General features: G+C 31.6%; 2 protein-coding genes across 2 annotated transcripts in view; both read left to right on the top strand.

The window, feature by feature from the left end:
- LOC139996433 (dynein beta chain, ciliary-like) overlaps positions 1-17,325 on the top strand; it is a 44,385-nt gene that overhangs the window by 19,219 nt on the left and 7,841 nt on the right. The window contains exons 8-14 of the mRNA XM_074112143.1: positions 2,640-2,885; positions 3,497-3,721; positions 5,225-5,426; positions 6,547-6,713; positions 8,951-9,363; positions 10,175-10,445; positions 16,130-16,392. Of these exons, the coding sequence (XP_073968244.1) occupies positions 2,640-2,885; positions 3,497-3,721; positions 5,225-5,426; positions 6,547-6,713; positions 8,951-9,363; positions 10,175-10,445; positions 16,130-16,392 (1,787 nt within the window). The remainder of the gene's footprint in view (positions 1-2,639; positions 2,886-3,496; positions 3,722-5,224; positions 5,427-6,546; positions 6,714-8,950; positions 9,364-10,174; positions 10,446-16,129; positions 16,393-17,325) is intronic.
- On the top strand, positions 11,834-13,352 carry LOC139996571 (uncharacterized). Its single transcript, XM_074112167.1, has 3 exons — positions 11,834-12,457; positions 12,541-12,874; positions 12,975-13,352. The coding sequence occupies exons 1-2, from the start codon at positions 12,300-12,302 to the stop codon at positions 12,722-12,724; spliced, it is 342 nt and encodes a 113-aa protein (XP_073968268.1). The 5' UTR covers positions 11,834-12,299; the 3' UTR covers positions 12,725-12,874; positions 12,975-13,352.

The raw sequence follows: 17,325 nt of genomic DNA, 5'->3' as shown, positions 1-17,325 counted from the left end.
CGTCGGTTAACTGCCGCATGAACCTGTGAGATACGTTCAGCTCCAATTCTCACCGCCAGCGTAACCATTTAATTAACGCGTGACTTTGGCTCCGTGTAATCAGCCGATAATTACCAATAGTTGATCGATCACGGTACCGACCGAACCCGCCACGTCGATCGTATCTCTGACACAGGCGCGTATCGAGTGGGGAAACAAGGAAGAGGCAGAAAGAATCCACCGAGTTAACCAAGATAATGACAATTGCTCGTCCGGAACGGAATTCGTAGAGGAATTGTCGGCTGGCCAACATCGGAAGTCCACGTCCCTATGGCGTTTCAGCGCCACACGGCCAGACAACAACGGCGGGTGTATAGTCGTAGATAATCCATCGACGAGAAGCACCGGTAGCTGTTCGTAGATGCAGATAGCCACAGGTTACGATCTTGTTCGTCCGTCTCTCTTAGTCTCGGCCAGCTGGTCTATACCCGTGATGAAGAGTAACGATTCGCCTCGTTACAATGGTAAAGGACGATCTTCTGTTGGAAGAGCCCCGCCTCCGATCCTTGGCATTAGTCATCTCTGCATTCGGCTTAACGATGATGTTGGACAATACCGGCAGACGGAAAACCGAAGGCCGGTAAAGCGAGGAAGAAGATTATTATAATTGAAGTTTATGGCAATTGTAGATTCCCAATGTATTGCTTTATCTATGTAGTACATAATTCTACAATGTTCCGTTGAGGAGCAGAGGATATTGTAGGAATTGAAATAAGATTAGTTATAATGTTTTTCTAATTATTCTTCGAATGCGTTTCTTTATCTATAGTATATACTTTTACAATATTTCGTTGGACAGATACTATAGAAGATACTGCAGAAATTGATATACGACGTATATCTAGTTATTCTCTTTGAATTATTTTTGAATAATTATACTTCGGTCAGTGGTTGTTTGAGACGGAAATTCATTAATAGTATTCATTAATCGTATTAAAAAGATTCAGAGATGCCTTTATTCGATAAGAAATTGAAGTACATTTCTGCTTTCCTCTTCGTACACGTTTTAGTAACAGAGAAAATGAAATTGACGATACCGCGTAACATATCATTTTGGTTATCTAACTTCGAAACAGTTATCTGACGATGATACAGAAAATTCAGTCGATAAGCAGTTGGAAATTTGTACGTAGACTCGACGAACGATCGGTATCAACAAAATCATTTTTAATCCTACTAAATTTAATTTGTCTAGTTACATTAACTATATGTATCTATCTTGTTCCTTTTTATGGATGATTTGCAACCTGTAGAGCGTTGGTGCGCGTACAACTTTAATCGTTCGCATTTGTATAGAAACGACCGTAATAAAGAGTTGAAAAGGCGTGAAGGAGAAGAGAATGTGCAATTCCATTACACGAAAGCTGGTGATACTAATGATATGAGTTACTTTTACGCTCCCATCAAGTCCTGGACGATTTTATTCCAGACAGATATCAATACTTTCTTAAGACGATGTACCGTTACGAATTATATTCCCTATTCGCGATATATATATATCTACACAAATTACGTCGCAAGTAAGCTACCAGCGGTAAATGAATATTTTAATGCGATAACTGCAAATTGGCCTCGGTAAAAAAGAGGAGATTTGGCTCGTTTGGCTGGTAGAAGAGAAGAAAATGAATTTATATTTGAAATGTAGGAATACCTCAGCTACGTTCGTCAATTATTGGTTGATACGAGAACCAGTGCATTCAACGCGGTTTGGCGTTAGCCGAAGTAGCTTTTTTTATTACTGAATATTTATTGACAAAAAATATATAAAAATATAATACTATTTATATTATATAAATTGTATATGTGTATCCAAATCTGTAAAATATTACGTAACTTACCAAAAAAAAAAAAAAAAAAAAGATGGGCTATAGGGTTCCGTCATATAAGTACGCGTGTACTTTGAAAATAACGAGAGTCAGACGAACGAAATTTTATAATTGATTTTCTCGAAAACGAAGCCTTGTATCAAAAATTGCTACTCTACATTTTTCACTTGTTTTTGCATGGGGAATCAGCCCCTTCCAGCTTGTACTACAATTTTCGTTACATTCTGTATACCGGCCGAGGCCTGACAGATGATATTGTACAACCGGGTAGCGGGCGATACTACATAAAAAAATAAGTCGGAAGTATATAATAAAATCTTTTCATATGACGTTTTATTTCTAACAAAATCGAGTTTTGACAACAATATTTAAGCGGCTAATTTCGAATTGTACAAGAATAAATAATCGATAGGAGTTTGAACTACATGTAAAAATAAGTCAAAGGCGTAGAATAAAATTTTATCGCGAAATGCCTTATTTTCGAGAAAAATGAATTTGGAAATGTATCACTCGCGTTTATCAAACCAGTTCTTAACTAAACATGTTCAAATTTTATTTTCTTGAAAATAAGACCTTAAATGGAAAAATTTTGTAAACACAAAATTTAAGAACCTGTATGATTATGGAATAGTTCCACTACTTAAATTACTGTCTATAATACGAAATACATAATATAATATATTTATAAATAATAAATATAATATAATATAATAAATATGATATTATTTATTATTAGAGGTAATTGTTTTATCATAGAATTTAATTATTCTGTAGGTGGTATTTATCATGACCGATAATACAACATTGGAAGACTTGCTAAAGTTACAATTGCACAAATATGAGGAAGAAGTTAAAAATATTGTTGCTAAATCAGTGAAGGAAATGGCAATGGAAAAGGTGCTAAAGGAACTTAACGACACTTGGAGTACGCTCGAATTTGGGAAAGAGATACACGAACGTACGAAATTAAATATTCTTAAAATCGATGAGGAAACTATTGAAACCCTTGAGGACAATCAGGTACCGTTTCAAGATATTTCTTCGTCAAAGAAATAAAATAATAAAATACACAATACAAAATACATACGCAATAAACTAAACAATACAAAACAATACAAAAATTTATGAACTTTTTTTCTATTTTTTTATTTGTTATCTTGTAAAATTTCTTTAGTTACAGTTTTCTTGTCACTGTCGTTATTGTTATATTCAATTTATTAAGACATTCTGCGTTAATAATAAGTGTCTACAGTATGCTGTAACTTTTCTCAGCATCGTGTAGAGAGATTAAATTTCATTATACATATAAATTTTAATTTTATAAAAATTTTTTATAAAAATTAAAATTCATCCAATGTTAGTAAGTATCTAATTTATAAATTATATGTACCGATTTACTTTTTATTACATTGATCTTCACCACAGCGTGATTTATCTACTTGTATATTAATGATATTTCGTTTTGTTTTACTTTAGTATCCTCAGAAATTCCTCTTCATCTATTTTTTTAATTTTATTATTTTTAGTTCTCTATTTAATTCGCTTATTTTCCAATAATTTGATATTTGCTTGTGTTGACTTATTTAACTTATGACAACGTGCTATATCGCTTTCTTATTGCTTTATAATAGGTGCAACTGCAAAACATGTTGGGTTCGAAATTCGTTGGATATTTTCTTGGTGAAATTCTTGACTGGCAGAGAAAACTAAGCACTGCAGATGCAGTGATTAATGCATGGTTCGAAGTTCAACGAGCTTGGGGTTATCTTGAAAGCATTTTCATTGGCTCTGAAGATATTAGGAGCCAACTTCCAGAAGAAACCAAGCGGTTTGAAAAAATTGATAAAGAGTTCAAAGTATGTACTTCTATTAACTGTATTAACATCTTCCGAAATTTTCTTTGATAATTTCATTCGTAATACGAAAAATCTTTCTTTTCAAAAAAATATACTTAGGTGTCTTTTATAAATGTTTTCACACAATAAATACATTTCTTTGCATTTTTTTAAGCATGTTCCTCAATTATACACAAAAGGGCACGGATCTCAATGACCTTGAAATATATTGCCAAGGTATTGGCAGAAAGCTTCCATAAATTTAATTTTATAACATTTTTATATGGTACAACCTAACCTAACTCATACCTGAACCTAACTCATTAAGGAGAGAGATAGCTATAATGTTATAGAAATAAAAAGGAAGAATGAATGGGTTACGAGTTGGGGCTAAAATTTATGTCGAATGTTTGATGAGGATCTGTACGAAATTGAAAAATAACAGAAAGGAAATTTAGGTCCCAAAGATGAACCTGGCAAATGGATTAGTAAATGAATTTAATGCAACAGAAGAACAAACAATTTTATAGAAACGATACATTCACGAAAGCGATGTTGAATCAGAAACAACCACGAACATTATGTTATAGAGCAACGAAACAATAAACTTTAATAATTCTTCGCGTTAAAGTTTATTTTTATCTAAAGATTCGACAAAGCTTTTCTGTATGTATAATATTATTACGTATATACGGTATAATATTATCCTCCAATATTATTAATAATATTAATATAATTAACATTATACTATACATAGGTAATAAGCTTTCAATCAAACGCAATAATACCAAGCTAATTAAATATAGTAATTATATAGAAAAGAGTTCACCGATTTTGATGATCGTGAAATGTGTTGTCAAGACCAACATTCTGAACAACTTTCTTTTTGTGCATGTAACCGCCGCTCGGCTTCAGTTTCCGAGATATTCGCAAAATACTTGAATACAATTTATGTCACGATTACGTTTCATTCTGACGAAGCCGGATGTATTTTTATATGGTCCAAGCTAAACTTAACTCATGTAACCATTCATGTAACCACTCAGATTGGTTACATCTGTAATTATCACAGGTTGGGCCAGAGTATCATCCGGCTGGCAATGCTGGTTTGAAATAATTTTAATTAATAATCAGAGTCATTAGATAAATATACATGTATAACCATATGACAAAAGAAAAAACAACAGTTATCAATTCAGTGCTCACGTTTTTGATTAATTTTCTAATGCACTCTTCCTGAAGATGAAAGTTTTCTAATCCAATTTTCAATGTTTTCTTTATTTCCAATTTTCGAATTTCCTCCATTTCAATTGTACTGCAAAACACAGTCCATCTTTTCTATAAATATAAATTACCTAATTACATTACAATTAAATTATAATACATGTATAGATTATCTAAGTATGCCACAATTTTATTAAATTAAGCATTTGTTTAAAGAAATTAACACATTAAATAATATCTTTTCAAACATATTTGAGAACATTAGAACATAATATAACGATACGTGTAACAATTTTTAAGGAACTGCTGAAGGAAATGTTGAGCAATTTGAATATCGTCAAAGCAACCAACCGGCCTAAACTTTTAGAGAAGCTAGAAGAGCTGCAAGTGCAACTGAATTTCTGCGAGAAAGCGTTAGCCGATTACTTGGAAACAAAGAGATTAATTTACCCAAGGTTTTATTTCATCTCCGCAGCAGATTTACTTGATATTTTAAGCAATGGTTAGAAAACATCGATAGCTATAAATAATTCTTATTGCCTTTTCCTGCGAAAAAAAAGGAACGATGGGAAAATGATGCGTTTTTCGCTCATATTCGCTTCCTCGATCTTGAAACTGAATTTGCTACCACAATAATAGCGCATGATGAGATATCAGTCACGTCAAATTTTCAAGTTGATACAAACGTATCAACTTATATATGATATACTTATGAAATGTATAATATGTTCTATCTAACTCAGGACGCTTAACTGCCTGATAAGATACGATTGTTAGGAAAAAAATGTTTGAGACAAAAGCTGTTTGGTATAGAAGAACACGTACTGTACTTTTATCTGTTTGATCTTGCGATCATGTTGAAACGTCCTGTAAGGATGACATTAAAATTTTCAAATGAATTGCTTCATCTTTGATTACATATTCTTGTATTTAACATTCAGACGTTTCCAAATTTTCAAAAAAAAAAAAAAAAAAAAAAAGCAAGGAAAAGACTGACTGACTGTTCTAAAAACATTAGAAAATTGCGAAATTGTGTTTTGACAATGACATATCAGTGGTAGAACTAATGTAGAATTATATATATTATATTACATTATAATTATAAATTTTCACAATTATAAATAGAATTATAATTACGAATAGATGTATATTATAATTATGGTAGAATTATGGAAAACATCTTTATCTATTCCCATGGTATACATTGGGCAATGCCAATGCCGGTGGCATACCAAATGTTAAAATTCGTATCTCGATAGCGGATTTTGCAAAGGACGTGAGTTTGAAGTGTTTTGTAAATGTTTGATTGTTAATTACAAGAATATGTAATAAAAAATAGCGGCGTTTATTTAAGAATTGTAATGCCACCTTTACAGGATATTTCAAGGCCATTACAAGGTCAAATAGATAAAAGAACAGTATGTTCCAGTCGATACGATACAGCTTTCGTCTGAAGCATTTCTTTGTATCATTCGTATTTTTCCAGGTATTTGGACGGTCCTAGTTGAACAAAACATACTGCAGAACAACGTTAGTAACATAATAATATTTGATTTAAGTAAAGCATTTTTGTAAACAATTAATTGAATTTGAAATTTGTTAAATACATTACTTCTCCTTAGGAAACAATCCTGAATTGGTCTGTAGACATCTGTCAAAGCTGTACGATTCTATTGCAAAATTACATTGGAAAATGGATGGTGGGAAACCAACGAAACAGGCGAGAGTTATGATTGCCAAAGACGGTGAGGAAATGGCTATTCATGGGACTTGCGATTGCAGTGGGAAGGTACTTTCTGGTAATAAATATGAAGATAGGCTTTCAACCCTCCGTTTGCAACCTTATTTTTACCAACGTCGTCTACATACTGAGTCGTTTAAGACCACACAGTTTTTTAAGGATATTTTTAGGTTTTAAAAAACCCTCCAAAATTCTTAGATAAAACTGTTGTTTATGGAATCTATCTCCTTCAATTTCACATATGTTATCAAGGTCTTATCTTGTTTAAAAGGTTTTTGCCATCGCCCGTTGTTTATTAATGCTAGAACTACCACACCAGTTAAAATGACTGGTTTTACAATTTTATTTTAAAATTCCTAATCATGTTACATTTATTTTCCGCAATGATGTAATGACTTTTACAGCTATAACTAAAGAAAACATATAATGAATTTTATTTTATTTTTTTTAGTTATTCAAAACCAAAATAACTTTTTTTGTGGCTACTTATACAAATGCCAGTCATAATGACTGAATGTGTAAAAGGATCCTATAATCCGTTTACTTCCAACACGCTTTTTAGATTTTTTACTGCGTATCATTCTACATGATGATTTCAATTGTCAAGAAAATTCCAAGTCGATTGGTGATGTTAAGAAGTTACGAAGTACTTAAATAATAATAATAATAATAATAATATTATATAACCAAAGAAACTTAATAATTTAAGAAGTTACACAAAGTAAATGTTGGATCTGTAATTGCTTTATTCCATACGAATCGTAGTTAGACTAGAATTAGCGAACTGAACCTAACTCAAACCTAAAATGAGGCGTTAAATAAATATAAATGTTTACATTAATATAAAAGATCCAATAGAGGAATTTGTTACTATCTCTCAAAATCTCTTCAAATCTCTTACGTTGCTTATCTCAATATCATCGGCCGCAAAATGTCCATGTAACCCGCAGATGCAGAAACAACAGACGGTAAAACAGTGCACAATATGTATATATTACCGACAAAGTCGGCATACGGGAAGATATTAGGGTTTATCCAGAAAACCTAACACTCGTTGTAACATACAAACCTAACATACATCACGGATATCACTAGAGCTGGAATAGAACGTTCGTCGTCTAATCGTGCGTGATAGCTAAATGCAAATACGCTTTTCGCTACTTCGAACTTGTTACCGGTAAGGATCAAGCCTGACGCAAGGGTTGAGAAATCGGATGGACAAAGTGACAAGTGCAGATCGTTACCATTCCACGTGTTCCGTAACGATTGCTCTGTTTAAAACGTGGAACAAAGAAGCAATCCACAGGTCGAGTCTATATGTTTTATGCATTGTCTTATATGTTTCTCATTATCCGTCGCGCTTCTTTTTGATTGAGTTCCTTAGTAAAAAGATCTCAACAAGACACAAACTTGGTTTCAAACGACCAGCACAATCAAAAGATCGAACGTTCCAAGCAATCAAATATATGTGTATATATACATGTATAGCAATATCACGTACGGACTCGAACTTTCTACTGGCAATATGTTTTTTCACTAACGCGGCTAGCAATGTGAGTCTTCCATTCAGTGGCTTAACTTCCTATTGTTTTGGATTTGAAAGAAATTGGAAAGATTTTGAGATATTTCTTACAATCCCTAATTTACGATACAAGCGATAGCCAAGTGCTTAAATTTTTTTGCAATAAAAAAAACGTAAAAAAATTACAAAAGATACAAAATGGATATAAATAAAAGATATGTATATACAAAAATTCACTGACTTATGGATCGCAATACTCATTTTACTCTCGTGGTATTCAAAATTGAATTAGACCAAATAAATAGTATTTAGCTAATCAAAGGTAATACGCTTGTAACAGTTGTAAGATTTTCCAGATGCGAGAATTACTGGGTCTGCCATTTTCGTTTTGAAGAAATTAGGTTATTCTGTTAATAACTTTTTATCGAACAACGAGTGGTGACTAAAACCTTTAGAAGGTCACTCGGAAGGGTGACCTCGATAACATGTATGCAGGTTAGAGTTATGGGAAGTGGGTCTTCTAAACAACAGCTGTTTTACCAAGCAAAGTAAAATTTAAAAAAGAATATGGAAGAAATTAAGTGTTACTTAAAATTACCGGTCGAAATTGGCAGAGTATACAGAGATGGATGGACCAAGTTGGATTTATGTATCCGTAGTAGAAAACTAAAATTTCTAGTAGTTTGAAGTGTCAATAACATTGATGCAAATACTTTTATCATTTATCATAAAACATATTTCATTTTCCCTATTATTTTTTTAGGTGGAAGTTTGGTTGAACAACGTAACAGATGCAATGAAGAGATCGGTAAGGCATCATATATCTCAGGCAGTAGCTACGTACGACGAGAAACCACGTGAACAATGGATTTTCGATCATCGAGCTCAACCCGCGCTATGCGGAACTCAAATCTGGTGGACTACTGAAGTAAACATGGCCTTTATGAGATTAGAGGAAGGTTTCGAGAATGCGTTTAAAGATTATCAGCGAAAGCAAATTAATCAGCTAAACGCGTTGATAGTACTTCTCTGTGGAGATTTGAGTGAAAGCGATAGAAGGAAGATCATGACAATCTGTACAATCGACGTGCATGCAAGGGACGTTGTAGCGAAAATGATCGCGATGAAGGCAGATCACTATTCTAGTTTTCAGTGGCAATCGCAACTCAGGCACAGGTAAACTCGACGACGATTGATTTAGTCGTATAGTGGAGCCTCTAGTATCCGAACGTTCCACTATGCAAACCTTCCATTATCCGGACATTATATTTTCTTATGTCCTCTTCGATCACACAAACAAACAAATTGACTTGAAGTGTATCTGTAGTTATGTCCTTCCTTAATCTCATTTCGTTCGTACATTGTCATGCTATAAAGTTGACATTATACGTGTCAATATAATTTATGTGTCATGACATCGTACTACCAAATTGTAACATTAACGATAATGTAAAAACTGCAAGAATCAAACAACTTTGTTTCAAACGTTTCTCTGTATCTTTAAAACTGAAAGAGTTATTTAGGTGGCTCAGTCTTTGTGATTCACCCTGAATGGTACAATAATTATGAGAATAGCCATGTCTCCCTAGTGTTTCAGATACTAGAGGTTGCACTGTATAAATAAAGCAATTGATTATGAACTATATATTTAAAATTTCAACATAAATGTGCTAAATAAAATATTAAATAGAACGAATTGGATGAACAATGGAATAAATTTAATAACATAAAAATTGCACATAATTACGTTAATTGCATATTCAATTTCATAATTCTTTTATCAAATTTGTTTAGTCATTGTTTACAGATTATTTTACTTTTGTGATATTTTTAGAAACTATTGCTTGGAAAATTTGTTTGTTATCTAGCTCATCTTAAAAGGCAAACTCATTTATTGCCTCGATTTATCTCTTGTTTTTTACTCAACTATTTATCAACATTTTATGAACTTCTTTTGTTTCGCTTCAAATGACCGAAAAACTTACAGATGGGACGACAAAGTTGGTGATTGTTTCGCTGATATCTGCGATGCCTCCTTCAAATACGATTACGAATATTTGGGAAATGTTCCACGGCTGGTGATAACACCATTAACCGATCGATGTTACATCACTTTAACACAATCTTTGCATCTTATAATGGGTGGAGCACCAGCTGGCCCAGCTGGAACTGGCAAGACAGAAACCACGAAAGATTTAGGGAGAGCATTGGGCCAAATGGTTTATGTGTTTAACTGTTCCGAACAAATGGATTATAAGGTAAACTCATAGTTATTTTATAGGTAGATCTTTAATATTAAACTTCCACGTTGAAATTAAAATTTACACAACTTTTGGAACGTAGAGATCTATTTTTATAACAAACATATTAGTTTTATTTTGTATTTTTGTTTTATAATTCTATTTTATAATTTTGATTTTACGTAAAGTTTATACCAGTCATTTTACAACAGTCATTTTTGGAAATTCTACTGTACTTCGTATGGAGCAAATAAATTTTATATGTCTAAATAAAATTAAATAATTATTTTGCAATAATTAATGAATAAGGAGCTTAATAGTAAGAACACAAGTTACATTTTTTATTTGTTTCATTTTATCACACATTCCTTTCTCAATATATTTTTAAACTATGCAAAAAGTTTCATATGCTCCCAACTTGTACCAGAATTTTCCACTTCCTAAAAAATGTAAATCTAATTATTAATAATCATAAGTTGAATGTTACATATTATGGAAGTAATGTAGCATAACATTTTGGAAAATTGAATTGTACTTGTACCTTTTTTTTGTACATAAGCTAATACCAATTATTGTTTGACATAACGTGCTGATTTATGTCTCACTATAACAAACTCTAATATAAATAAACGTTTTAACTCACTGTGCATCTGAATATGAGTTACATAATGCTTGGAGTTGTTTCAGACATTCCTTCTATGAAGAGATGTATATTGGCTACAAATTAATTTCTCTACTTGACTTTCACATATTATGATACAAATGTTAAGTAACGAGCTAATATTACTTCTTGGGTATTTAAGTATTTAGTGAATTATGTTTAAGCATTTAATAAAGCAAGTACGTCGAGTCAAGTAACTTTTCAACGTATTGATTTTGTTAATTTTACATTGCTATACGTTATGAATTTTATATATATAATAATAACAATAATATATATATTTAATTAATAATTGATTAAGAATTATATTATATATATTGTATATATAATTTTTAAATTTTTTAATTGAAATGACAAAAATATTCATTTAAATTAATAAATTGTTTTATTCTTGTTTAAAATAATCAATAAAATACAATTAGAAATAGGTAGGTAGAGGTCGTTGCTTCAGCAGAAAATTTTGAACAATATTTCTGTAAAATTACTTCATGTTTCTCTTCAAGGAATATACAAAATTTATTGAAAATGTAGAATAAGACACGTGACTTGACTACTACGTCCAGATATTAAGGTATATACATATATATCACAGAAGGATGTTAAATACATAAATTACACCGTTTCACGAAGATCACAAATGCCATAAACTTACTTTGACAAATAATTTATATTCGTACGAAATATCGTAATTTTTATGATAATTTAAAAACGAAATATCTAAATTTTTTGTAAAATTTTGGGAGAGTGATATATTTTCCATAAGAAAAGTTTGCAAAATATTAAAATTTATATCGAGCTTTTCCTAAATTTAGCAACGAACAACATATTTGTTATAAATTTAATACGACAGAATTCCATTTATTCGAACTCCCTTCATTCAGACTGGTATCATCATAATTCACGATTTATCCTGAACTCCTATTATAAATTACCCAACTCTAGACCACGCGACATGCCACTTACATGAATAAATGTTTTTGCCTTAGTGCAGTTGAACCTCCAGTAACGGAAGATCTATTATCCGCATGTTTCACTATCCACACGTTCAATTAACGAAACAATACTTTTTACTTGTGTCGTTTACCATTATATGTCCCTTGAGTAATTTCATACTATTGGGTTGGCAACTAAGTGAATGCGGATTTTGTCAATATCACCTAATGACTTCAGAACGAATCTAATATTCTACAAGTTAATGTCTCTTGTCTCTGATGACATCAAAGAGAAAACGTGATGTATTGAGCGTTACATGGAAAGGAAAGATACTTCAAAAGTTGGAAGAAAAGTGTGGCGGTGTTGCAAAAATTGCAAAGGTGTACAGCATTAGAAGATCTATGATTAATGACATCAAAAACAGAAAGAAGCAAGTGTGAGAATTACCCAAGTGTTTCAGGAAGCAGAAAAACGTTATTAATGGATTTGAAAAATAAATACCTATTCTCTGTTTTATAGCAATGATAATAAATCAGCAATAAAGGAATCAGTATCTAGATATGCAGGATGTTACAGAACATATGTGATTCTGGATCTGATTGCACATCTGAAAACAGCAAAAGGTGCTCATACGAATGTATGGTCTATCTCTAACAAATATATCGTATACCTACACAATCTATTGGAAATGTTGAAATACTAACATCCAGAATGAAACAAGCCTATCGGTAAATTTGGCTATCAATAACATCAGGAACCATTCAGAGTACAACTGGATCCATGGCAGGACTTGTGACAAGTCTACAGACTTGCCTTGAAATGCGAGGTGATCATTTTGAGCATCCTTTTAAGGGTAAGTAGATAACACAAAATCAGAACAAACAATTGCTTACATTTCATGAATGAAAATAAATAGAACAAATGTTTATATGAACCTTTTTCATTATTTTCAGGTCAATTCCTGAGGCGTGTTTCACATGTTCTGTTACACCTTGTATATTGTACAAGAAAGCTTTGAAATTTGAATAAATATCAACATTTTACGTCCTCGTACTGAGAAAAAGGAGAGTACAGCAAAAGTGACAATGAAAAGACTTCTTTATAGTGTTTAGTATTAAAAGAGTTAATAGCATTGGAAAGAGGACTAGGTGGTTTGAGGCACAAACAGAATATAATTCAACGTAGTTCAATGTAGTAACAAAATTTGGCTTATTAGTAAAAAGATGTAAAATCCATAGCTAATTTAAAAAAGATTTCCTTTTATATTGTATCGTATTCTTTGTGATTGTTCTTGTATTATTTGTTTTGAAATATAGAATAATAATAATAAAGAGAGATGCGGTCTCTATTAACTGAAAATCTCCTCATCCAAATAGTTATATGCCTCATCATTTATTCGAATACTGCACGCATCACTGTATCTAAAAAATTCAGTTTAATCTTTTACGTAACAACGTATTCCAATATCAGTAGTGACCGAATTTCAATCAAATGATGAAAAGCAAAATCCAGTTACATTTAATTCCGATTGTACGAATAACAGCGAGGAAAGGAACAACTAGCGAATGTCTATTATTATCCAACTGTGCCAAATATCCGACCCGTCTTGTCCGTGCACGGTATCGGATAAATGAAGTTTCGCTCTGATTAACGAAACATTCGCGAAAACCTTTTCCTTAGATTCACTGCGTACCCCAGTTATCGTAACTTACATAAGAGGCGACCAAAGTATTTAATTTCTGTTGACTTACATGCAATTTGACAATTAAGGACAGTTATGAAGAGTTTTTATGACCATCACGATTTCCCAATTTGATGTCGGTATATTACCTTCTGTGGTACGCAATAGAAAACGATATATTACGGACAGCTAATGACAATAGAAGGTATGAGAAACCGAATTTCTGACATTCGTCCAATATTTACTACACAGACAATTTGATTTACGCAATTGTATGGCAATCAATTCTCAGGCTCGACCATGTACGGTAATTGAAATAGGTATTGAAACCACAGGGAATTATCATATTTAGAACACATATTTAAAGATCTAAATTACCTTCTCAAATATCAATACTGTAAAATAAAGCTTCTCAAATTTCAGTATCATGCGTCTTCTCCGATATTACATCAATTTTTTATCGATTTCTATAAAGTAGCATAAGATAAGTTTTTATAAATTTTCATGTGATTGTGAAATTTTTGTGATTTACCTCGTATAAATCATAGCTGAAGTACCTAAATTGTTACAAATCTCGTAAATAAGATATAAAACAATAATAAAAAATAATAAAAAAGATATTAAACAATTATTTATATCTAAAGCTATATTAATAAAATTACTTTATGTTTACAAGAGACACATTGTGTTTGCTATTGTGGTTTTGAATCTTAAGTTTTGAATTTAATATAGCATTACGTTTGCATGAACGAAAGTGAAGTCTGAAAACTCCAAATTTATCTTATGGAAACATAAATACTTGTACTCCCATATTATGTGACTCATTTTGCATAAAAAAAGATAGTGTTCCGATATGGTACATCAGATAGTCGTTTTATTATGAATTTCCAACAATGTTTTATTTTTAGTGTCCAAGTGTTAGTATCTAATTGTGTTAAGTTATGCATTAAGTTTATTCGCCTCTTGGTGTTGCAGTTTTAACGATATTATAGAGACGTTACTCATGTTAGCTACAGTGAATGAACATACGACAAATAGTATGAATAAATATTGTTTATAATTATAATTTATTATAATTATTATTATATTTTTTACATTTAATAATAAAAAGAAAACTAATATTATAAGTTTACTCGAAATTGTTCATGAGTGTAAAGGCAGATTACATATTAAATTACAAAGTAGTATGTCGGTACACGATATATCGGGTTCGCGTTGGGCCTAAAGAGGTCGGGCAAATTCGGACATGTTCGGGTTGGGCCGTAAAAATTCGAGCAGATTCGAGTGGTTACGTACGTACGTACACTCAAATTGCCTCGTTGCTTCGGGTAGTTTTTTTTTGGGCTTTTTCGAGCCAGATCGAAAAAAACGAACGAGCTTGGACGAGATACCGCGATACTTATAATCATGATTCGATTTGAGATTGTGTTTAGAATAAAATTGATCGCGTTATCCTCATAATACAATCCTTGATAGTCAGCTTTCTTAAGCAATCAAATACCCAACAGGCAAATGCAAAATCTTTGTCTATATGAAACTTTGAAATAAGATAATTTTTCTGTGAAATAATAATATTTCTAATGGATATATATGAAATATATTTCGTTCGATGTAACCTGTTTTTAATTTACTTTATAGGAAGCATATAAATTTTATTCTTATTTCATGGAAATTGAAAAATATACTCTATTAACAAATTACTTTTTAATATTACAATACTAATTACATGCATAGAAAAGAAATAGTTACTGGATGTTTAATAATGATTCAAATATACAGTCAATTTTAAATCCGAATGTAGAAAACCCAATTGTTCCAAATTTCGTAGCAATAGCACGTAGCAAGTACCCGATGTTGAGAATAATCTCTCGCTCGTAAAGTCGCAGAAACAATTGCATTTCTTACATTCAAATTTTGTTTCTTCGAGAGAAAATTATCTTATTTCATACTTCTATACAGAGAAAGATTTTACACATGTTTGTTGAGTATTTGGTTGCCTAAAAAAACCGAGTATCAAAGATTACATTATGAACGTAATAATCAATTTCAAACACAACCTCGAATAGAATTACGGTCACGTATATTTCGTCCGAGGCTGCACGACATTCTCCGACTTGACCGAAAGGCTATCCGAATGTACATATGTATTATATATATTAGAATTTTTTAATGGAAGCTTCAGAGTGATGGGATAAAGAATTACCTTTGATTAAATATATCTTACATACGTAAAACAAATGTAGCGATATTTAATACTTTTTTAAAGAAATACGAGTAAACTTCTTATACAACTTAATAGGTACTTAGATTTAAAGTGTTGTTTTATACTATTTCATATAGTAAGCTTTCTGGTGACCCTTACGTGAAGATATATTTTCTCGTTTCAAATGTTGATTGAACGTAAGTGATATTATCATTTTCTTTCAGTCCTGCGGAAACATTTACAAAGGTCTTGCTCAAGTAGGGGCATGGGGTTGTTTCGATGAATTCAACAGAATTTCGGTGGAGGTACTTTCGGTGGTGGCTGTGCAAGTTAAATCAGTTTTAGACGGAGTGAAAAGCCGCAAACCGATATTTTTGTTCTTCGGAGAAGAACTGAATCTCGTTCCCACTGTCGGAATGTTCATTACTATGAATCCTGGTTATGCCGGAAGGACGGAATTGCCCGAAAATTTGAAAACTTTGTTCAGGTACGTTAAATCATCTATGTTTGTACTTACATAAGACTATAATCATACCAACATCGAAACAGCAAATTACATTCCATATTAGAATATTATAATATTGAGGTTAAATACTGCATTTTATTTTAAAAAATGAGGCTATATAATAAATTTATTATAGGAAAAATTAATATGAGTCAAAATATAACGACGAAGGACGTATACATACGTTTACATGCATTTGCCATAATCATACATATTATCGTAAAAAATACTATCTTTACTAATATAGGGTATTAATAATGAATATGCTTGGCGCTGATAATATTACTGTTTCAATACCTATCTAAGATATTATTATTGTTTTTATTGGTATAATTAATACTATTATTTTAAAAGTGAAAAATATACATATGATTTTTAAATTTTTAGCTTCAACAAATGGAATTATTTGTTTATAATTTATTTCTTACTTAAGGATAATAATTAATAAATAATTTATTTCTTACTTTCTCACTTATTACTCTTGTGTATAACAATGAAATCAATGGATAACACAGTTTGATAACTCAAGAATATGACAAGTTAATAACTAAAAGTACAAGTAATAGTTAAATGAAGAAGGTCAATTATCATACATGGAATAAGATTTTATATCATCTCAAAATAAAATTTTCAGTTACAATTTGATATACACATAACATTAATGTATCACACCATACATGAGTACTCCTATCACCAGCACATCAAACAGGAACATTCTTAATCTGAGATTATCTCTAAGTTTCCCTTTCCTAGTTCCTCGGATCTGGTTAAGTATCACATTCGCCTTGTTTTTCCTTCTTTTACATGCTTTACCATGCTTCCACTTACCTCTGCAGTGGTACATTTAGGCACGAAGCTCCTTGATGCTTTTTTCATCCTTGCTCTCTTCCAGTACTACTTCAATTTTCTCTTTCT

Source organism: Bombus fervidus, chromosome 18, assembly GCF_041682495.2.
Source record: "Bombus fervidus isolate BK054 chromosome 18, iyBomFerv1, whole genome shotgun sequence".
Classification (NCBI taxonomy): Eukaryota; Metazoa; Arthropoda; class Insecta; order Hymenoptera; family Apidae; genus Bombus; species Bombus fervidus.
The sequence above is the reverse complement of the archived record's forward strand: the minus strand, read 5'-3'. Positions and strand labels throughout refer to the sequence as shown.

What these genes read in the sequence shown, in the direction of transcription:
- LOC139996571 (XM_074112167.1), top strand. Translation starts at nt 12,300, where the DNA reads ATGACATCAAAGAGAAAACGTGATGTATTGAGCGTTACATGGAAAGGA. An exon ending in AAAAACAGAAAGAAGCAAGT is followed by an intron (nt 12,458 to 12,540) that starts GTGAGAATTACC and finishes TCTGTTTTATAG; the next exon opens with CAATGATAATAAATCAGCAA.